General features: G+C 39.9%; 1 protein-coding gene across 1 annotated transcript in view; it reads left to right on the plus strand.

Moving 5' to 3' along the window:
• Agbl1 (AGBL carboxypeptidase 1) overlaps positions 1 to 24,300 on the plus strand; it is a 763,032-nt gene that overhangs the window by 388,255 nt on the left and 350,477 nt on the right. The window contains exons 19-20 of the mRNA XM_012948687.2: positions 5,570 to 5,699; positions 24,104 to 24,235. Coding sequence (XP_012804141.2) covers positions 5,570 to 5,699; positions 24,104 to 24,235 — 262 coding nt within the window. The remainder of the gene's footprint in view (positions 1 to 5,569; positions 5,700 to 24,103; positions 24,236 to 24,300) is intronic.

The raw sequence follows: 24,300 nt of genomic DNA on the forward strand, positions 1-24,300 counted from the left end.
AATTTTAAATGCCATCCTCCCACTGGCACTGGTTGCTGCCTAAATTCCTACCTGTGCTTTCTATTAATTATTCCTTTTGAATATTTTCTTAGATGACCTATTTTCTGTTCAGGCTGACTATCTTTATTCTGAAGTGTGCTTGTAGCAGACAGCTTCAGGTTCACTGAGATGAACTTCCAGACCAGGCACAGTTATGGAGGAAGGAATATTTATTGAAGCTTACAGATCCAGGGGAGGTTCCATAAGTGGCAGAAGAAGCTGACTTGCCATCACAGGACCAAGCAGAGAGAGACAAGCAAAAAAGTCAAAAACCATAGCACACTTCAGGAACTACAGCTAGGCACACTTTGCATATCTTTAGATTGAAATCTGAAACCCACCACCACACCTTAAGAGCCACCCAGTGACATTGCCTCCAGCCAGGTGACTGCAGATGCAAACTACAAACAAATAGACAACTGAATATATTGGGGGCCCTCTATTCTATTCAAACAACCACATTCAGCCCATGGCCCCCCATACATTTATACTACATTATAAGCATACACATTGTAAATTGTACTCAGTTCAATTTCAAAGGTCCTCACAGTCTTGACCAATTTAAGATATTAAGACCTGTAAAATCAAACAAGTTAAACATTTCTAACATATAAAGGCACAAAATAAACATTTTCAACTGGTATAAGGCAAAGCAAGGGGAAAGTAAAGCAATGCAAACTCAACCACCATCAAACAAACATCAAACTTCTGCAGTTCAAGTTCAACATAACCAGAGACTGACAGTCTCCAGATTTTCCAATTCCACCCCTCCAGCTGGGCAGAGTATCCAGGGAACACTTCCATCCCAGGCTAACAATGTACTCTATGATAGCCCTTGCACAGTCCTGGTATATACAAAACATCTTCAGGTCTTCATGCAAACCACGATCCATCTTCAGCCCATCAGGGCATCATACCCTGCCTCATGCCATATCTCAGCAGCAGCTCCTGAAACCAGGTGCAATTCATGACCACTCCTCACATTTTCCAAAGGCTCTTTTAGACAATCAGGGCATTAGGCCCTACTTCATGCCACATCTCAGAGGCAGCTCCTGGAAGCATGTGCAATTCCTGACCACTCCTCGCATTTTTCATACTTCTGAAACAAATACCAGGTGTGCAGGACATAGCCATATTCTTAATTCACAGACAAAATAAATCATAACCTTGAAAAGCAGGTTCCTTCTCCAGTCATCTCTTTCCAAAAGTGTTTGCATTTCTATGATAGTCTTTCCTCAGGCATCCTTTCCATGGTAAAGCAATTAGACCATCTTCCTTTAAGATTGCTAATGTGTTTGACAATAGCAGATTCAGTAACTTAAAACCAGTCTCAGTGCCTGTAATTTTAACTTGCTTGAGGTTTTCCAGTTTAAAATCTTAAATCTCTCAGTCCAATATCTCTAGCCAAGCACATCAGTCCATTAAAATTTAACCTTGATCAAACTCTCTGGGCCTGGGCAGCAGGATGCCGCCAGCCCTTATGCCAGTAGCCCAATTCCAACAAAGTCCTCTGCAGTCTTTCCTTCCCCTTCGAAAGCTCATAAGCCAAGCCTTGAAGTTCAATGCTATCTGTACTTAGCATTCTCAGACTCTCATCAGAATAGTCCATAAAACTTGGCTTACCACTCCAGACTTCAGTTGCAAGCACCAAGTCCATGCCTATTCCTCCAAAACAAAGGTTCCAAAAGATCACCATCCACATGGTCAGGTACATTTCAGTCCACTCCTCAGTACCAAATTTTGTAGCAGACAGCTTCAGGTTCACTGAGATGAACTTCCAGACCAGGCATGGTTGTGGAGGAAGGGATATTTATTGATGCTTACAGATCTAGGATAAGTTCCATAAATAGCAGAAGAAGCTAGCCTGCCATCACAGTACTGAGCAGAGAGAGAGAAGTATAAGCTAAAAGGTCAAAAACAATAGCACACTTCAGGAACTCCAGCTAGGCACACTTTGCATATATTTAGATTGAAATCTGAAACCCACCACCACACCTTAAGAGCCACCCAGTGACACTGCCTCCAGCCAGGTGACTGCAGATGCAATCTACAAACAAATAAACAACTGAATATATTGGGGGCCATCTATTCTATTTAAACCATCACAGTGCTCAAAGAAAAAGACATTTAAACCAGGCCATAGCCTCTCCTCTGTAGTCCCTAGCCAAATTTCTACTCCTTTTCAGTCAACCTGCACAGAGCTTCCTTGACTAGTTTTCATAGGTCAAATGATTAAGATGAGCTAAGGAAACAGTGGATATTGTAAAAAAGTTGTGCTGTGTATCCCTGAACATTGTAGATGTTGACAAAGATGTGGATATATATAGTCATGTATACTGAATAGTTAGTGATAGGATTATGCAACTCATTCAACATGGAGATATGCAATATTATTTTATTATTCAGTTATTTATTTTTATAATAAAATTATCCTGGAGAGGTGCTAGGCATGGTGGTGCATTCCTATAATCCCAGTACTCTGAAGGCTGAGGGATGAGGGTCAAGAGCTGAAGGACAGTTTGGCAATAAAAGTGAATCCCTGTCTCAGAAAGCCAAATAATGATAGTGACGATAACAACCTTGGGAAGTATGTTAAGCTTATCTATTATTTTACTTTTTTAAAAAATATTTCATTATTTATTCACTTATTTGTTTGAGAGAGAAAAAGACAGACAGGGAGGGAGAATAAGTATGGGCCTGGCAGGTCCTCCTGATACTGCCTGAGAACACTAGATGCCACTTTGTGCATCTGGCTTTACATACATGTTGGGGAATTGAAGCAAGGCCATTGGGATTTATGAGCCAGTAACTTTAACTCCTGTGCAATCTCTCTACCCCAAGCTTATCTGTTATTATTAATTATTATATGAGAATGTTGACTACAAAAGAGGCCTCCCCGAAATCCCATACTTGGTTATGTACTATAAAAGTTTCTATCTATTTGACAGCTTTAATCTAGAATTATATTTTAACTGTGTCTTAACCTACGGCTCCTTTCCAGGGATGAGTAGGCAGGCCCTGCTTTTGGTGTCCATGGAGCATAGGGAAAGAAGAGGTACAGGGAGTGGCAGAATTGTTGGCTACTGGAAACATATAATGCTTGAATTTTCATTTGCATAAACTGGAATGCTTTTAAACATCCTTAACAGATTTTATCACAACCATTGATACAAAGAGAAAAAAAAAAAACCCCAGTGTTGATACAAATAAAGGTCAAGACAAAGTAGGCTTTTGGGTGCCTTGATTTGAGAAGAAAGAATAATTTAAATGTAACACGTATGCCCAAGGTTAATCTGGGATGCTGCCTCTTTCCACAGCTATTAAAATTAAGGGTGTCCATATTTTTATTTTGTCTTTGTCACTGGTCATAATAGACAAGCCCTATGTCTATATATCGTGACTATTAAACTGAGGAAAAGAAGTGAAAGAGGATGAGGTACCAAATTTACCAATACTTATGTTAAAATATTTTAATTATGAAGTAATGATTAATGATTATTTTAATATTTTTCAACTTCTAATGACCTATAAAAGGGCACCTGAGAAGCTAATATTTAAACAGACAGCTAATATTTTAAAATAATTTCAGAAACAAGGAGCTTAAATGTGATTATAAGAGGCAAATGAGCCTTTGTCTTCAATTGTAAGATTAATTGAAAATAATGTGCTTTCAAAACACAGAAAAAGTTTCTGATTCTACATTTAATTGCTAAGCTAAGGCAGGTATTTATTCTACATTAATTACTAAATACTGACAATGTTCCTATTTAAGGACTTGACAATAAGAAACTCCCAATTCTCTCAATCTAGTAGGGAAGACAAAATAAGTAAAAAAAAAAAAAAAAAAAAAAAGGTTGGGGGAGGTGGTGTTTGAAGACCACTGTGCAGTTAAAGGTGGCTTGCTTGCAAAGTATGCCAGGCTGAGTTCAATTCCCAAGCTGCTCATATAAGCTGGATGTGAAAAGTGACACAAGAGTCTGGTATTCCTTTGTAGGGGCAAGAGACCCTTGCTTGGGTATTAATGCATTCCCACATACACATAAACACTCCCCCCACACATACACTCCCTCACACACATGTGCGCATGCCAGTGCATACACATGCAAATAAATACTTTTAAAAAAAAGTAATAAAAGTAATAGCCCTCCCCCAGACACAAAATGGCTTGGATATCCATGACCTCACAGTGCCTGACACTACCTACACAAGACCATCATAAGAAGAGAAAAAGATCATGACATCAAAATAAAAGAGAGGCTGATTGAGATGGGGAGGGGATATGATGGACAGTGGAGTTTCAAAGGGGAAAGTGGGGGCGAGAGAAGGTGTTACCATGGGTTATTTATTGTAATCATGGAAGTTGTTAATAAAATAATTGAAAAAAAAATAGTAAAATTCCCTCTAAAATGATTTTACAAGGACCCTGGTTATGGCCACTTCAGAGTGTTATTGCATCAAACAGGAGTAGAATACAATGTCTTCAGGTGTCATGAAATGTTTGGGTCAGGGCTGGTCCCATGAATATTAAATAGATGGCGATGGGTGGAGATGGGGAGCTTAGTCAAAAACATAGCAGACACAGGTTCTCAGAAGAAACTGAGCAGCTCCATTACGGTAGAGAATGGAAGAGCAGTGGTAGGGACAGGTGTATTTCTAAAAGACCTAGTGATGAGATGTACTGATCTTCTCTATCTGTGGAACCTTGTTGACTCACCCCACTGACTAAATGTTAGCTTAACATGACTGCCAGGAACATGTCCCATGTGTTGGCTGAATATGGTGATATCTGGTGGTCTTTGGATTATAAGATGATCTACCTGGAAACTTGGCACATCAATGCTAAAATAACCAGCTGAGTCATCTTTGAAAAGCCACATGATACTTTTGAATTTGAATACTTTCACTCCCTACATGAGGGATCATAGAATGCTTGTGCTCATTCCAGTCCTGATAGACCATGATGGTGTCTGTGGAAAAGGCTCCCTAAGTCTTCCATAGGGGTAGGGAGATAGGTAATGCAATAGGGGAAGGAGCATACAGGTTAGAGGCAAAAGACCTATGTGAAAGGCCTTTTTTAAATCAGAACCTCAGCCCCTTCACTGGGATTCAGTAATATCCATGTTTTTCAGTTATTGGACCAGCTGGATATATCATATTTTAACCTATCCAGTGTGATAGATTGAGCTCAACTTAATTATTTGTACAATTAAAGGGCCTGAGGTATTAGAGAGATGCACTGAATTTGTTCTTCACGGATATATATAGTGGGAAATTACATTTTCCAAACTTCATCTTAAAATTCTGTCAGTCCAGTATTGAATCAAATTCTTTTAAAGATTGCATAATCAGGACACTCCAGAACTTAAAGGACAGATCTGCATCTATTCTGACATCTGGAGCTAATGTCAGTTGGGCAGAAATCTGAGTGAAGTTGGATTCATTTGTTTAATTGTATGTCTTAGTGAGTTTTATTCTTACGAGTCATTTTCGTATCAATGCATATTTGTTTGCTTATTGTTTGTTTCTGCAGTCACAGATGCTCTCTGAGAGGGGAGGATCTCAACAGACAGTGGCTCTCTCCCCAAGCTCATCTTCAGCCGACGGTTTACCATGCCAAGGGACTTATTCTCTACCTGAACAGCATTGGACGGACACCAGTGGTGAGTCACTTTCTTCCCACACTCTTGCAAAGTTTCTTCTACCTTTTAATAAAGTGGCAGATTATCAGCTGCAAAGGCAAGAACACCAGAGGAAGGCCACAAGTTTTTGTGTGACGTTTCAATGGGGTGGGACTCCAATCACCATAAACTGTGGGGATTAAGAAACACAAACTCATTATAGCACATCTCCAGATGATGGAGTTCTGAAATCCAAATGTTACAAAATGGTTCTCTTGCTGGCTGTTGCAGAATACCCAACCCCTGCTATGTTGGCATTTTCTATGTCATCATGGGGGGCACTATAATCTCTGTGGTCTATGTTCTTAAGGAATCTCATGACTGGCATAGCAGGGCTTCAGTCTCATAGTTGGAAGCTGGAGAAAGGATGTTTCTCTGAGTGGAAAGCTTTAGCCTCCAGGTGAAAAGAGCAATTTAGAAGGAAAGAACTCTATATCTAATACACATTTACACACACACACATGCACACACACACACACACACACACACACACACACATTGAATCCGCAACAAAACAGGATTTCTCTCTGCTCTGACAATCTCTAATTGAAGAACAGAACATTTATTTTAAAGTGTGACAGGTGAAAGGCTTGTTTAAAAATATAAATAAACATTAATTAGCTATAAACATGACAGTCACAGACTTGTTTCCTGCTGGGACCATCTGAACAGTACGTGAGAAACAGCTGAGGACTAAATGCTATTCACAGCGTTACAGAGCTCTTTAATGTGCTCAACGGCACCTTTTAGTTACCTACAGAGCTATATTTAATTTGCCTCCTGCCAGCACTGCTGCCACTTCCTTGCATTAGGACTGGCCTGTCTGGGAAAGATTTCCTCTGTGTCCATGCTGATTTGGGGGCTGTAAGGTTGGATATTAATGCTGACTCTGCCCAATTTCTGGCTGATGTAAAAATGTTTTCTGAAACACTGGGGGATCCTTTGTAGTGGCTGGGAAGATCTACCTAACCTAGTTGCTACTCAGGCTATTGTGGATGGGTTAATAAGAATTCCCAGGACCAATGTGGAGGTAAGAGAGACACAGAAATCACTACTTTGATTCTTCTGGGGATTTTTCAAGACAAGAGATGTTGTTTGGTTAACAGGCAATATTCTCAATTGTGCCACTTATCCACCCACCCTTTTATTTGTCATTTCATCTGCCCATCCATGTGCCGATTCATATCCATCCATCCACCTCCCCAGCCATCTGGACAGTTATCTGTTTTGTCTTTTCATTTACACCATATGGTGGTAATGATCCTGCTAGGTACCAAGGATACAAAGCAAATTTATAATACTAAAAAAAATAAAGATTGACATTTCATTTGAGGAATTCAAAGGCTACTGTGTTGGGAAGAAGATGTAGTTTTGCAAAGAACCAAAGTGGTACAAAGTAATAACAATTAAAAATGTAATGAAGACTAAGTATGGTTTTGTTGAAATATAAATAAAGAGTTGAATTACTCCATAACCCACTCAGGAATGTTCAGAGACTGAAGGTGCCATTTAGGCCAGACTTGAAGGACAAGATTGGATTTCCCTATATTTATTCTGTTAAGGACAATAAATATTCTTTCATCAATGAGCATATAAGTATCACTATGATATATTGATTTTTTTGCCTTGTGAAGTTGGAGATTCAATGAATTTTCTATACTGCATAGTGCAAAGGAAAGGAAACTGAGTAGCAACTAGGGTAGGTGGATCTTCCAAGCCACTTCAAAGGATTCCCAGTGTTTCAGAAAATATTCATTCTTTGCAGAACTAACACTACTTCCTAGCACAGTAGCCTCTGAATTCCCCAAATGAAATATCAAGTTTTAAAAATAATAATATAAATTTGCTTTGTGTCCTTGGTTCCTAGCAAAATAATTACCATTATATGGTATAAATGGAAGGATCAAACAGATAACTGACCAGATGGCTGGCGAGGTGGATGGATGTAGTGTAGATGGTGCATGGATGGGCAGAAGAAATGACATTCAGGGGTGAGTGGATAAATGGAAAGACTGAGAATACTGCCTGTTAACCAAATGACATATCTTCCCTTCAAAAATCTCCACAAGAAGCAGAGCACTGATTTCTGTGTCTCTCCCACCTCTTCATTGTTCCTAGGAATCTATATTAACCCATTTACTGATAGTCAGATGCCTGATATCACACAAACCTTCTTGTAGCCACTTATCATTTTCTTGCACCTAGACTTTCTGCTTTGTTTGTTTATTAGAGAGTGTCCAGACATTGGACTCAAAAGCCCACAAATGTAGAAAATTTTAGTACATTCACACATTGGAATATTGTTAAGTGAACAGAACCAAAATTCAAGGAATATAAAAAAATAAGTAAAAACACCACTAAAACCACCAATAAAATAGTGACACATTCAATAACACGAACCAATTTCATAAATAGTATGTTGAGTAAAAGAAATTGGACATGAAATATTATATATCCTACACTTATATTTTTATAAAGTTTAATACCAGTAAAAGTAATTTGTAAACCTAGAAATTAGAGCAGTTTTTGCCTTGGGGGAAGGGTGATGAATAACTGTGCTCAGCAGAAAATATTTTAGGTACTGAAAATATATTGTGTCATGACTGAAGAATCAGTTATACTAAATATCAATTGCATATTCAAGATTTCTGCTTTTCACTTGTTACACATTTATCTAACTATAAAAATGTAATTATACAAAGAGAAAAGCAAGAATGTGGAGCTTTAAAGAGATCCAGGAGATGAAAATGGGTGCACAAAGTAAGACTGCCCAACTTCTGGCCAGCAGAGAGTTGTATAGGTCAGGTTAAGGTAAACATCTTTTCTAGAACAGAGTACAAGGTTACAGACTTTTGTGTGTGGCACACATGTGTAGTTTGTATAGTGTAAGCATATATGTATACTGTATGCACATATGTATGCAGATATGTGTATGCATGCAGAGGCCAGAGGAGAATGTTGAATGTTCCCTGTACTTCTTCTGCATAGTTTGCTTGAGATGAAGTTTCTCATAGATCCTGAAGCTGCCATCATTTCTGATGCAGAGGCCAGAGAAGAATGCTAAGTGTCTTCTTCCATCCTTCTTCTGTGTTGTTTGCTTGAGGTAGAGTCTTTGGCAGATCCTGAAGTCGTCATGATTGCTGTCAGACTGTCTGACAAGTGAGCCTCAGGGATTTTCCTGTCTCTGCACCCTGTCCTGCCTCCTCCCCACCCTGCACTACAACGGTTGGAACTGGGTTTAGTGGCATACATGGCCACGTCCGGCTTTTTGCAGGGATGCTGGGGATCAAGTTCAGGGACGTTCAGTCACTTATGCGCACTGCAAGCACTCTTGCCTGTTTTACCGCCCCTTCAGCCCCTAGAAGATCTCTTTAGAAATCATGAAGATTCAGCCATAGAGAAGATATGCTAGCAGGGAAAGCCTAAAGAAGCAATCAACCTCTACAGTCAGCTAGCAGGAAACATCAATTCATTTCTTATTTGTCCAGCTCTCCAAAGGGACAGAAGACACTTGTGTAAGGTGGGAGGTGGGGTAGTTGAGCACAGTTTCACCAGAGAAAGAAAACCTTGGGCTTCAGCAAGCTCCTGGGAAGCCAGGTGAACAGTGTCTTCTAAGTGGCCATGTTGCAGCTGGCCTGGGTCTTGTACTGCTACAAGGATCCAGGGCATGAAAATTTGGAGTGGTATTGATTTCCATCCTCTGGGATCTTGCTGTGAGTGCATGTTGATAAAGAGATTTCAAGATGCTTTGAAGAGCTCATTGATTTCTGTTTATGAGTCACACAAACTGGGTTGCCTTCTGCCAGGGACAGGGCAGGTACATTTCTTTTTTTTTCTTTTCTGGAGCCCAACAGAATAGGACTGTTATGTAATCAAATGATTGCCCTGATCATATTCTATCCCCCTGACACATGTGATCAACTAATCAGCCTACTTTCAAAGGAACAGAAAAAGAGAAGGGAAATAAGGATGGGGTGTCCCTTCCTAAATCCTGTCTCAAAGGCTTCCAGACATGGTGCAGGTTTATTTTATCTGCATGATATTCCTTAGCTCTGGCAAAAGAACAAGCAGTGCCAGGCTGGAGAGATGGCTTAGCGGTTAAGCGCTTGCCTATGAAGCCTAAGGACCCCGGTTCGAAGCTCGGTTCCCCAGGTCCCACGTTAGCCAGATGCACAAGGGGGCGCATGTGTCTGGAGTTTGTTTGCAGAGGCTGGAAGCCCTGGCGTGCCCATTCTCTCTCTCTCCCTCTATCTGTCTTTCTCTCTGTGTCTGTCGCTCTCAAATAAATAAATAAAATTAAAAAAAGAACAAGCAGTGCCTTTGCTTATTTTCATTGACATGTGGTGATAGTAAATCTAGAACATTATTCTTTTTGCATTTGAAAATACAATGGGAAAAATCATCCTAGTACTTTGCTGCCACAGTCAGAGGAGGAAAAAAAAATGCCCATATGAGCCCTTGGTGAATCAAAATGAAATCTGCTTCCATATTCTTTGCTTTAGAGTTGTTCTTATGATATCACAACAAAGATTAAACAATGCTTCTCTGGTATTCATAAGCCATTTAGAGTATTGTACTAGTTACTCTATTCATTGTTATTACAAAACACCAGACAAGAAGTGGCCTAAGGGGTGGCGGGGGAGAGGGGGCAGCTGGAGAGATGGCTTACTGGTTAAGGCACTTGTCTGTCAAGCCTAAGGACCCAGGTTCAATTCCCTAGTACCCACATAAGTCAGATACACAAGGTGGCACATGTGTCTGCAGTTTGTTTCCAGTGTTAGAGGCCCTGGTGTGTGCACTCTCTTTCTTTCTCTCTCCTCTCTTTCAAATGAATAAATAAAATATTAAAAAAAGAGAAGTGGCTTAAGGAAGGAAAGGGTTTGTTTTGCCTTACAGTTTGAGGGTAAGTTTCCATCAGCAAGGCTTAGCAGCAGGAGCAGTCAGATGGTCACATTGCATCCACAGTCAGAGAACAGAACAACCAGGAAGTGGGATGGGCTATATAACCTTGAGAATCACCTCTGGTAATTAACTTTCAACAGAAGCCTTCACCTCCTGAAGGTTTCACAATCTTCACAATTTGTTCCATCAGCTGGGCACCAAGTGTTCAAACACAAATGGGAGTAATTTTATATTCAAATCATGGAAGATGTGTACTTTGGTTGACACAGATAACAGATATGGAATTATTACTATTAATTTCTTGGATAAACTTCAGTTGAAAACCAAGGACACTGTTAGCTTCCCCTTACTGATTCTATATACCACAGGAGCTGGAGATCTGAGATCTTTCACGCACAGGAAGGGTTAGTCAGATTTACCAAATATGTCTGAACACTTTCTTTGCATCTCAGCTCTCCATGGGATGGAGTGAGGTGTAGAGAAAAGTAGAAGGACAGGTGCCTGCCTAGTGCTTTTTGTAAGCCTCTGTGAAGGTGCCAGTGCTCAGAGGTGGTAGAAGCTGGGCAGGATCAAGAAGGTAGTAATAAGTGTGTGATAAATGAGTATTGCTTCCTGGGTCCTTGGGCGGCCGTGGTCCCCCAAGGCATCCCACGCAACCATGGAGGTGAGCAGGCAAGAATCACTCTTGGGATGTCACGCCCACCTCACCAGCAAGGAGGACGCCACAATCAGGATTCTTCTGAACACACTTTATTGGAGAATGCCAAGCTGCTAGATGCGAAGACGCGAAGACCCAGAACCACGAAAGGCAACTGTTTATATAGGGTTTTAGGCTGCCTACCCACAAATGATTGGTCAACTGAGGATATGTGGCCACCAGTGATTGGTTACTTTCTGGATGCCTCATTAGCATCGGCCCACGACAGGTTGGAGCATGCGCACTGTGCTTGATTTACACCAGCTGTGACCAAGAAGAGGCCGGAAACTGGCTCCAACTTGTAATGGCGTCTGCACGGCTCCTAACATTGGGAGACAGTTTCAGTGAACAGCTCCTGGTTTATTGTCAGGAAAATGGGCATATAAGCAGTTGAGGGTGGGAAGAGTGTCCTAAGGGGATTGGATGCACAAGGTTGCTTGCTGATGTCTAATTAGCATATGAGGACATACATTCCAACACTTAGGCGATAGCAGGGGGATGGGTGTGCAAAGGTGCTGGCTGATACCATATAAGGGGTTTCCTAGGCAACTGGCCAAAGGCCACAGGGTTATGAGCAAAGCTTAAGTCTTATCTCAATGTATCCCTTGCTTGGAGAGGGAGTGGCCTTACTTCCTGCCATTTTCCAGTTGGAGATTTTGTCTGGGGGTTCAGGCTCACTGTGACCCCCAAGAATGGGGGGAGGATCCTGGCTCACTGCAACCCCTGAGAGTGGGGGAGAGGAGCTCCTCTGCCTGTTGGTCAGGTCTGAAGGTTTGACTGGCATTTCCGGCTGCTGTGATTTCTCCATAGCCTGGGGCCTTTCTGTCAGACAGCTTAGGTTTGCTTTAACCCAGGGCCCTGCCTATGTCTGGCAAATGAGTTATTCTTGGAGATTGTTTTCTGAGGAGGGCCAACCATGAAAGCAGAGACTTCAGAGGAAGGCACCAGGGGAAGCTGTGGATGCCTCACTGGCCGAATCAGTACATCCAAGGAGAAATGCTGTGAGTGGATCAAGGTTGTGATGCTCATGGCCAGTAGCACTGGCAAAGGGCTCTAGGTTCTACACTATCAAGTAAAGAAGGCCTGCCCAGAGCAATGAAGTCCAGCCACAAAGGTGACATTCCTCAAAAATAGGAGTAAACTGAGGGAAAACTAAGGGAAACTTCCTTACACATAAAAGATATCCACAAGTGGGTGAGCATTCACACTCCTCCCTCCCCAAATTTAGAAACATGATGTAGTCTAGATCCGACTTTCTGGTAAAGAAAAAGGATTCAGTGCATCATCATCTCTAACAGGACAGGACATAAGAATGAAATTGACAGGTTAAACTTCTACTTGAGAAGTTGAAACCTGCAACTGAGTGGCCAAGGCCTCATGTAAGACTGAGATACTATAGAGACTGTGTTTAAAAGTGTCACGGAGGGCCCACAATTCCCTCATTTTAATGACTATAAACAGAGAAGGGGCATGGTTTCAGTTCTGAGGCGCCCTCCTGGAGCTCACTATATATGTTGTTCTCATCGAGTTGTGAGCTTATGGTTCATAGAGAGCCAACAGACCAGGATCAGAGAGTAGGAAACAGCTAACGGAAGACGTCAGGGAAAGCGGGACAGGTCATTCTAAATTTTAGTAATTAGCAAATTGGTCCTATTACTCTTTATTATTGGTGGAAAAAATATTTTTTAAACATTTTATTTTGGAAGACTTTGGAACATGACTGACCAGAATTTGATGTGTAACACATCTATTTCTTTTAATGAATAGTAGCCAAGGGCAAGTTGCTTAACTTCCTGTAACCTTAGTAGAAGCTAAATGCCAACATCTTCTTAATAGGACTTTTCTACTAATTATAGATCAGTGTAAAATCCTAGCATGATAACTGACACATATCATACATTCAAATCAATAGCAGATATAAAAATTACTGAGTTAGCAGGAAGGTATTCAATGTAAAACAAAGCCACATATTAGACTGGTTGCTCTCTATTAATTTATTTGGTCCCCTGTGACTAATTTCATTAATGACTGAATGTTTGCTATAAGTCATGAAATGGTGCATATAGAGAGAATACAGTCAACCTTTGATATCTATGGATTTTGCATCCATAGATTTCACCAATTGCAGATTGGAAATATTCAGGAAAATTGTAACTCTACTGAACATTGCAAGTATTTTTTTTCTGTCATTATTCCCCAAATAACATATGGTATCATAATGACTTACATAACATTTAAGCTGGATTAGATATTATAAATAATATAAAGATGATTTAAAGTATTGGGAAGCATGGGCATAGCTTACAAGGAAATATACCATTTTATGTGAGAGAATTGAGTATTCATGGTTTTGATACCTGTGGAGATTCTGGGACCCATGCCTTGTAGGTACTGTGAAGACTATATGGCAGTCAATAAAATAACTGGTAATGAAGTCTTGTCAACTGGACTCTCAGAAGGTAATTGTACTCATTTCCCTCATGGAGATTTTTACTACTCTCAGAAACTTAGACTAATTGCTGTTCTGCCTAATACTGTGCAGGAGCAGTCTCTACGGCTTGGTGAGCTTGGTTGGTTTAATTGAAAGTGTTACTCTTTTGGGAGTCTATCACATTGTCCAGAATTTTTCTCTCTCAGGCACCAGCCTTGCCTTCATTCTCCTGTGACAATTGTATAAATAATGCTGAAGTTTCAGTATTGGGAAGAAATCATGAGAACCACATGCCAAGAGTGGAAAACGTAGCACCTCAAACTTGCAAAGCAAAGCAGTAAATACCCCCAGTGATAGGTGAGAAGTGAAGAGCAGCATAATTTCTAAGGGAAGTATGCTCAAAATAGGGCGGGGTTAGCTCCATGAATGTGGGGCCCAATTAACTTGCAGAAGAACCAGAATGAGAGATAGAGGGAAGAAGGGGAAGGGGTATGCAGAGCATAGCAATGCGGTTCTGATCAGCTCTTAGGCTGAGCAAAAGCAGTAGAATTCCCATTTGCATGAATTAAATTAACCTTGCAATTTAGCTCATACAAGACCTCACAGGCAAAGATCCTAGGGAGATGCATAGGAAATAGGTTTTCCAAATTGTAACCCAATCCACACCATATATATGTCTGTTGAAGAAACTAAGACCCAGGGTAGGGAATCAGTTTAGCCAAAGGGTCATCGTTCAAAACAAAACACTCCAGCTCAAAGAATATTAAGTGAAGCTGTGTGAACTCTTTAAATCTGCATCATTTACAATATTCTTTGCCTTGATGAAGAGCACGAACATTGACTACTTAGTTAAACCCTAAATTCATATAGTATTTTAACCTCTTTCTAACTGAGACTTTAAATTCACATAGTATCAAGTTCATGTACATTTTTCTTCCTTTCAAAACTTTTCCCTACAAATGTCCTTTGCTGTCTTCAGCTTGGTCCTTGTCTCTCTTGCTTTGTCTCATTATTCAGTTCATTCTTAACCTCCTGACCTGTGAGATAGATCCCGGTTTTCCTCCTAGCTTAAGTACTTTAACGGTTCCTTGATCACTTTCAGGAAAAAATGCCCAAACATCTTAAAATGGCATGTAAGTACATACAAAAATCCACATACCGTATATTTCTGTAGCTATTGAAGTCCCAGTCTCCTTTCACTCCATGCTCCTGTTCTGAATTACTTCAATTCCTCAAACACATTGATTATTCTTCCAAAATTCCCATTAGTTTGGTTTATAATGATTATCAACTTGAGAAGACCTAAAATCACCTGTGAGGGATGATTTTTATTAGGTTGAGATGGGAGGACCCATCTTTACTAATGTCTACACCAGTCCATGTGCTGGGTTCCTGGGCTACGTGAAAAGGGCTGAGCACAGACACTCATTACTCTGGGCTTCCTCGCTTTGCTGGGTGTGAGCAGCTCCCTCATGCTCCTGCTGCCAAGCGCATCCCTCCTTCATGCACAGAAAACTTGAGCCTGGGAGTCAAGGTATCCCTTCTTTCCTTAAGTTGTCTTGGTTAGGTAATTTTAACAGAGACTTGTGAATTAAATGAGGCACTTGGTTAGATTTATCTGGGGTATAGGGTTCATGGTAAATACAGTATGCAGTATGAACACTGCCCTGTACGAGACTTTAGTTGGACTCCCAGAGAGCCCTGAGCTTATCTCCACCTTAGTTCTCCTCTGGATATAGTGCAGTGACTGTGATTTGTTCACTTTTGAGATCATCCCCATTTCATAATGCCTGGATGAAGTAATGCAGAAAGAAAAAAAAATGCCTTGGAAGCAGAGTAAATAGGGTTCAAATACTTGCTCACATACTTAATTACAGTTAAAACTTGGGTAAATTATTTATTTTATTCGAAATTCAGCATACATGGTCTGGCAAGATTGCTCAGTGGTTAAGGCATTTACTTGCAAAGCCTAAAAACCTAGTTCAATTCCCCAGTACCCATGTAAGGCCAGATGCACAAGGTGGTGCATGCATATGAAGTTCATTTTCAGAGGCTAAAGTCCCTGGTGTTCCCATTCTCTCTCTCTCTCTTTCTCTGTGAAATGGATAAATAAATAAAATTCAGCATATTTACGTAGAAAATGGAGAAATATATATTCATCATGAGTTGATCTTTTTTATAAGATTTTTTTTTGACGTAGAGTCTCTCTGTAGCCCAAGCTGACCTAGAATTCACTATGCAGTCCCAGGCTGATCTTGAATTTACAGCCCTACTTCTTCCTTCTGAGTGATGGGATTAAAGGGGTGTACCACTACATTCAGATTTATAAGTTTTTAATATATGTAAATTTTAGCAGACTATCATGTAGTTATATGCTACAGAATGTACATTTTATATACTAGCAGCTGGAGCTTTATAAGTCTTCAATAAATTAACCATTATTATTGTTCTTGCTATGGAGGTTGATACTACATTATATTAAAATTTTAAATTCTCTTGCCACATACAATACATGGAGTAAAATATTTGGCCAATAAGTTGAGTAGTAAGTGCTATAAGGTAATCAATTAACCTATGGATATAGCAGCATTCAAACTGGGTACAGTTCCTAACATTCTAGCATATATTTTTACTGTAAGAAAAATATTATTAAATCTTCCCATAAGAAAGAAAAGCTTCCTCAATTGAACAGAACTTGATAATTTGTCTTTTACTTGCCCCTTACAACTTAGAGGAACACATGTTTCTGATTATAATTAACAAACATTTATTTTTAGGGATGCCATTTGAGCAATAAGGAGGCTGATGTCTCCATCCCCTTCATTCTGAATCCTCTGAGGCCACCAGAACTGCTAGGGCTCAGCAGTGCTCATTCCCACAGGTGCATAGGTCTGTAATTTTTCATTTACCTCAGCTTTCATAGACTATAAGGATCAGGAACGAAAATGACAGCTTTTACCTTCAGCTGAATCCAGCATTCACAGAGTGCCTGTCACCACGTAGGCTTCTGGCTTTATTGAGAAATCTGTTGCTAAGACACAGGCTTAATTTGTTTGCACACTTTTCATAAGAATGTTGGGTGTTTATTCACACAGAGAAACAGAGGTGTAATAGATAAAGGTTGGTAGAAAGTTCATGGTGGCAGAAGATTAAACAGTTACTTTGCTGATTCCTCCAGAGAAGTTCAAAACATAGTTCTGGGGCCAGGACCATCAGTATCACTTTGGAGCTTATTAGATTCTTGGGCCTGACTCAGAATTACCTGGATCATAGGATTGCTGGAGTATGGCTCATGAGGCTGTTTAATGAAGTATGCATGTTAATTCTGATGCCCCTTAACATGTGAGACCCATAGCTACAGAGTCAGAACTTGAACATGATTTGCATTTCACTCATTGGTGGGAATGGTAAAAGAAGACACTATTCTCCTGCTGAAAAATCATGAGATTACTTACCTTCAGAAGAAGTTTAAAAGAAATATTCTTATTTCCTTAAGACTTTCCACAACTACCCTAATATGCTCACATCTGTTATCTAAGGTCAAGGGTGACCATAATACCAGAAGATAAACACATAGAATAACTAAGGAGAATCACAAATGTCTAATAAGATATCATCAGAAACTTGGACAGAACAGGTAGGGATGGAGTCTAAGGATATTCTACTAAGAATGAAAAAAAGACTGCTAGATTTGGGTTACCATCATTGACAAGAATATATAATCAAGGGATTATTTGTTAGCCTGGGCAATTGGACATCATCTAACAAGTGAATTGGTTGCTTGGCTGAAACTTTAAAAAATTTGTTTATTTTTGTTTATTTATTTGAGAGCAACAGACAGAGAGGAAAAGAGGGAGAGAGAGAGAATGAGAATGAACACGGGCACATCAGTGCCTTCAGCCACTGCAAATGAACTCCAGATATATGCACCACCTTGTGCATCTGACTTATGTGGGTAGTGGGGAATCCTGCCTCAAACCAGGGTCCTTAGGCTTCACATGCAAATGCTGAACCACTAACCCATCTCTCCAGCCCTGAACCTTTTGTTTAACCTTCACCTATATTTAGTCTGATTGGGATACTAGAGGTTCCTTGGCATAAGGTGAAAAGCATGTCCAAAATATTAGGAAAACTGGGATTTGTAGTGGCTTTATCTTGTGAGACCAGAAATTACCTCTTCTTCATGAGAGTGCTCTGAAGAGACATCTACACCACAGCACTGAGAAGTGTATTTGTGGGTGGACCATTTCATACTCGAAAAGCTCTGCTGATGATGGTCCCTGGAGGCCAAGATGTAGGAACTCCCAAGTTTTCACCTTAGCACTTCAGGATTGTCATTGAATGCTGACTGCTGGGTTCATCCTTTTCAGCCCATTCAAATCTGGGTGCTGAGTGGAGTATTATTTCTTCATACAGCAGTGTGTACAGTTTTGTGGGAGGCATAGGACTTGTCTTTTTCTTTTGGGGGATAAGACAATGCACATGGAATTTAGAAACCACAGAGGAATCTTAGACTTAAGGCCTGTTACTGTGACTGGATAGGATGTTTGGTGTTATCCTCCTGAGAGGATATTATATTTTTGTGTGTGTGTGTTTTAAGTCTACTTTATTTTTTTTAAATGTTTTTATTAGCATTTTCCATGATTATTAAAAAAATCCCATGGTAATTCTCTCCCTCCCCACCCCCCACGCTTTCCGCTTTGAAATTCCATTCTCCATCATATTACCTCCCCATCACAATCATTGTACTTACATATATACAATATCAACCTATTAAGTACCCTCCTCCCTTCCTTTCTCTTCCCTTTATGTCTCCTTTTTAACTTACTGGCCTCTGCTACTAAGTATTTTCATTCTCAAGCAGAAGCCCAATCATCTGTGGCTAGGATCCACATATGAGAGAGAACATGTGGCGCTTGGCTTTCTGGGCCTGGGTTACCTCACTTAGTATAATACTTTCCAGGTCCATCCATTTTTCTGCAAATTTCATAACTTCATTTTTCTTTACCGCTGAGTAGAACTCCATTGTATAAATGTGCCACATCTTCATTATCCACTCATCTGTTGAGGGACATCTAGGCTGGTTCCATTTCCCAGCTATTATAAATTGAGCAGCAATAAACATGGTTGAGCACGTACTTCTAAGGAAATGAGATGAGTCCTTTGGATATATGCCTAGGAGTGCTATAGCTGGGTCATATGGTAGATCAATCTCTAGCTGTTTTAGGAACCTCCACACTGTTTTCCACAATGGCTGGACCAGATTGCATTCCCACCAGCAGTGTAGAAGGGTTCCTTTTTTTCCACATCCCCGCCAACATTTATGATCATTTGTTTTCATGATGGTGGCCAATCTGACAGGAGTGAGATGGAATCTCAATGTAGTTTTAATCTGCATTTCCCTGATGACTAGTGATGTAGAACATTTTTTTAGATGCTTATATGCCATTTGTATTTCTTCCTTTGAGAACTCTCTATTTAGCTCCATAGCCCATTTTTTGATTGGCTTGTTTGATTCCTTATTATTTAACTTTTTGAGTTCTTTGTATATCCTCTATCAGATATATAGCTGGCGAAGGTTTTTTCCCATTCTGTAGGTTGCCTATTTGCTTTTTTCACTGTGTTCTTTGCAGTGCAAAATCTTTGTAATTTCATTAGGTCCCAGTGGTTAATCTGTGGTTTTATTGCCTGAGCAATTGGGGTTGTATTCAGAAAGTCTTTGCCAAGACCAATATGTTGAAGGGTTTCCCCTACTTTTTCCTCTAGCAGTTTCAGAGTTTCCGGTCTGATGTTAAGGTCTTTAATCCATTTGGACTTAATTCTTGTGCATGGTGAGAGAGAAGAATCTATTTTCATCCTTATGCAGATATATATCCAGTTTTCCCAAAACCATTTGCTGAAGAGGCTGTCTCTTCTCCAATGAGTATTTTTGGCATTTTTATCGAATATCAGGTGGCTATAGCTACTTGGGCTTACATCTGGGTCCTCTATTCTGTTCCACTGATCTACATGTCTGTTTTTGTGCCAGTACCATGCTGTTTTTGTTACTATGGCTCTGTAGTATAAGTAAAAATCAGGGATGGTGATACATATGATATTAGGAAGCCTTTTCATTAAAATTAAAAGGACAGATAATTAGAACACTTAGCTCTCTTTAGATAACAAGTGATTCCCAGATTTAGTGCCTTCAACAAATATCTATATTGTATCTAAAGATTTTTGAGTGAGAACCACCAGGTCACCTGGGTGATTCCTCTAGTCTGATACTCTTCACAAAGTCTGGATGGTCTAAGATGGATTCATTTATATGTCTGGAATCTGCTGGGTCCCTGGGAATAAGTTGATATCCTGCTTTCATCCTCCAGCTTGCTAGTGTATGCTTACTCATGTCAGGACAGCAAACTGTAGTGCAAATGCTTCATAAGCTATAGCTGGTCCAATTCTACTAGAAGATGTCATATGGCCAAGTTCAATTTCAAAGGGGATATAAATATGCTCTACTTCTTGTTAGGATCAGAGTGTAGTGCAAAGGAGATGCCGATAGGGATAGGAGGAATTTGTGGACATCTTTTAGATTTTATTATTTCTCTGAATTATTAACTTGCATTTTTGATCTTAGTAAGATTTCATATTATTTTTGTGTTATTTATATCTCTTGCTTTATGACAAGAAGCAGTGAAAGGGAGGAAGGGTTTATTTTGGCTTTCAGATCCAGAAGCTGTAGTCAATCATGCTGGAGAAGGAAGCTAGAACACTAGGCAGCTAGTCACATTCTATCCAGTCAGAGGGATGAATGCCAGTGCTCAGAAACCCATCTCTTTTATTTAACCTGTATCCCCGTCCCATGGAATGATACTAGTTGGATTTAGGGTTAGTCTTCCCATCTCAATTAACCTTGTTAACCTCCCTCAAGCGTGCCTAGAGATTTGAGTCATAGGGGTTCTAGATCCAATTAAGACGACAAGAGAGGAACAATTGAAATTGGCATTTGTCTTGTGTTTTGCAGAGAAAATAAATAAAAGAAATATACTTTGTCTGACAATTGATAAGTTGAGCCAATGGCTTCACTGAAAAGCAAGTAGGATGTTTTACTTCCGCAGAAGCTTTAGTGGTCATTACATGATTCTATTGTGGACATTTTTTTCTCTCTGACATAGATAGCATGTACCAAATTATGGCTTCAGAGCTACATCATAGAAAATATTAACAACTGATCTGTAGCATGCATAAAAAATAAACATGGGGCTGTCTTAGTGGTTGAGGCACTTGCCTACAAAGCCAAAGGACTTTGGTTCAATTCCCCCCAAACCCATGTAAGCCAGAAGCACAAGACGGTGCATGTGTCTGGAGTTTGTTTTCAGTGGCTGGAGGCCCTGATGTGACTATTCTCTCTCTCTATCCAATAAATAAATTTAATTAAATTAAACTTTAAAAGTGTATGAAAAGAAAAAAACAAGCTGACTTTCAGAAACCAATTTTCAGCAATTGCATCAGGACCTGGACAACAATTGTGCTCATTTATCATCTCTTTTTTGGGGATGTATATCTTAGGTGTGTGTGTGTGTTTATCCACATATATATATATATATATATATATATATATATATATATATATATATATATATATATATGGAGCCAATGTCAATGCTAGATATCATCTTCAATCACTCTCCATCTTATTTTTTATTGACAACTTCCATAATTCTAGACAGTAAACCATGATAATTCTCTCACTTCTTATTTCCCCTTTGCAACTCCACTCTCTATCATATACCCTACCTCTATCAACCATTTTCTGTTTTATTTTGATGTCATCATCTTTTCCTCCTATTTGAGTCTTGTGCACATAGTGCCAGGCACTGTGAGGTCATGTATATCCAGGCCATTTTGTGTCTGGAAGAGTACATTGTAAGGAGTCCTATTCTTCCTTTGGCTCTTACATTCCTTCCACCACCCCTTCCACAATGGATCCTAAGCCTTGGAAACTGATAGAGATTTTCAGTGCTGAGCACTCCTCTGTCACTTCTTCTCAGCACTATGGTGCCTTTTGAGTCATCCCAAGGTCACTGCTATCTGAAAAGAGAAACCAGAGTAGCATTAATATATGAGTATAAACATTAAGCAAAGTGCTTACCAGGTAGTTTGGTGAGCATAATATATGCATCCAGCCACACACCAGCAGACATTATAACCCTAGGGCTCATGACTTCCCCTATCATAGGTTTTCAGTATCAGGCATGTATTCCCCACCCACCGCTATCCAATTAAAGGGTGATTGGTTTCCCCCATAGCAGACATGCCACTATTGCAACCAATGGGTCATTTGGCATTGTTGGCAAAACTTAAAGCTTTCAGTGTCCACTGTTGTTTATTTCTACCGATGACTTCTCTCTCTCTGATGGAGCTGCATGCAATGTGACATTTTCCAGCTTTCTGTCAGCTGCTCTGCTGGTTTACAGGGAGGAGGTATTCAGCTCTGCTCCAGCAGGATTTCTCAGTATTGTTGCAGTCCAAGCATGTGGATTTTTTAGCACAAGTGTCTTACCATCTATTCCTAGTGGGAAACCAAGAGCCTTGGCAATGTCCTATAATGTTTTGGGGGCATCAAGGATCTCCCTGACCAACAACTCACTGGAAGGTATCCCATCCCTGATACTGAAAATTTTCTAGTAACAATCTATGGCTTCTCAGTATGACATTGTTCATAAAAGTAGGTTTCCATATGACTTATACATATCCTTAGATTTTAATTTACCCTCCCCCACCCTTCCTTTGCTCAATCTCTTCCCCTGAACTCACTTAGGCCTTTCCACCACAAGTAATGTTATTCCACTTACATATATTCAATACCATCCCCTTAAGTCCTCCCCACTCCTCCCTCCCTTATATCCCCTTTCTATCTTACTGGCCTCTACTACCATGTTTTATTCCAACTCAAATACAAGTCCAAACATTTGTTGCTAGGATACACATATGAGAGTGAACATGCAGCACTTGGCTTCCTGGGCCTGGATTACCTCACTAACTATAATGCTTTCCAGGTCCATTCATTTCCCTGTAAATTTCATTTTTTTTGTCAACACTGAACAGAACTCCATTGCACAAGCATACCACATCTTCATTATTCACTCATCAGTGGAGGGACATCTAGACTGGTTTTTATTTCCTAGATATTGTGAATAGAGTGGCATTAAACATGGATGTGTGAATATTTCTAAGATAGTGTTATGAGTCCTTAGGTTATATGCATAGGAGGGGTATAGCTGGGTCATATTGTAACTGTATTTTTAGCTGTCTCAGAAACATCCACACTGTTTCCTCCATTTTATTTTTTAAAATATATTTTATTTATTTATTTATTTATTTATTTATTTATTTATTTATTTGAGAGAGAGAGAGAGAGAGAGAGAGAGAGAGAGAGAGAGAGAGAGGGAATAGGCATGCCACTGCAAATGAACTCTAGATGCATGCAGCCCCTTGTGCATCTAGCTTATGTGGGTCTTAAAGAGTAAAACCAGGATCCTTTGGCTTTCCAGGCAAATGCCTTAACCACTAAGTCACCTCTCCAGCCCTCCATCTTAGTTTTCAAGCAAGGACTCTTACTGAACTTAGATATTGCTGATTCAGCTAGACTATCTAGCAAGCATGACACCGGTATCCTCATCTCTATGTCCCCCTGCTTCTGGAGTTACAGGTATGGACCACCTTGCCCCGCTTTCACATGGGTGCTAGGGATAAGACTCAAGTCCTCATATTTCCAAGGCAAGTACATTAGCAGCTGAACCATCTCTTGAGCCCAACTTCTCTTTTTATATATTTATTTCTTTAAAATAGATTTATAATTCTTTATTTGAGAGAGAGAGAGAGAGAGAGGCTGAGTATGGTCCCTGCAAGGCCTCTTTCCATTGCAAACAAACTCTGGATACATGATCCACTTTGGCTTTTCATAGATACTGGGAAATTGAACTCAGGCCATCAAGATTTTCAAGCCAGCACCTTTAACTGCTGAGCCATCTCTCCAACTCCAGGTCTACTTTTTGAATTATTAAAATTTTTCACATTTATTTTAACTGCTCTTATTTCTATTATCTCTTTTATCACTGACTTTTGCTTCTCCCAAAGCTCAAATCACTTTCTCAAAAATACTGTGCATTATATGTGTTTGCTCACATTCTGTTCCTTCCTAAGTGCTCTGCAATCTACATTTGTCCCTGATGTTATATCAGTGCAAAATTGCCAATGTCATCAGTGGTCCCCATATGGCTGAGTAAATAACCATCCTTCTAAGAAGGGTTACATTTCAAATGTGTAAAAACATTTAACCTGAAATTTATTTATTTTCTCCATTAATTGTAGGTATTCTGTGATCTCCATGGTCACTCCCAAAAGAAGAATGTGTTCCTTTATGGATGCAGCATGAAGGAGACCTTGTGGCAAGCAGGGTGTGCTGCAGGTGGATCTGCTCTTGTGGAGGATGTCAGCTACAGGGTAAGTCACCGTAAGGCATATTATAACTACAGTCTTCCTGTGAGACCCATGCACTACCCCTCTTT

The sequence above is a fragment of the Jaculus jaculus genome, chromosome 3 (assembly GCF_020740685.1).
Source record: "Jaculus jaculus isolate mJacJac1 chromosome 3, mJacJac1.mat.Y.cur, whole genome shotgun sequence".
NCBI classification, from domain to species: domain Eukaryota; kingdom Metazoa; phylum Chordata; class Mammalia; order Rodentia; family Dipodidae; genus Jaculus; species Jaculus jaculus.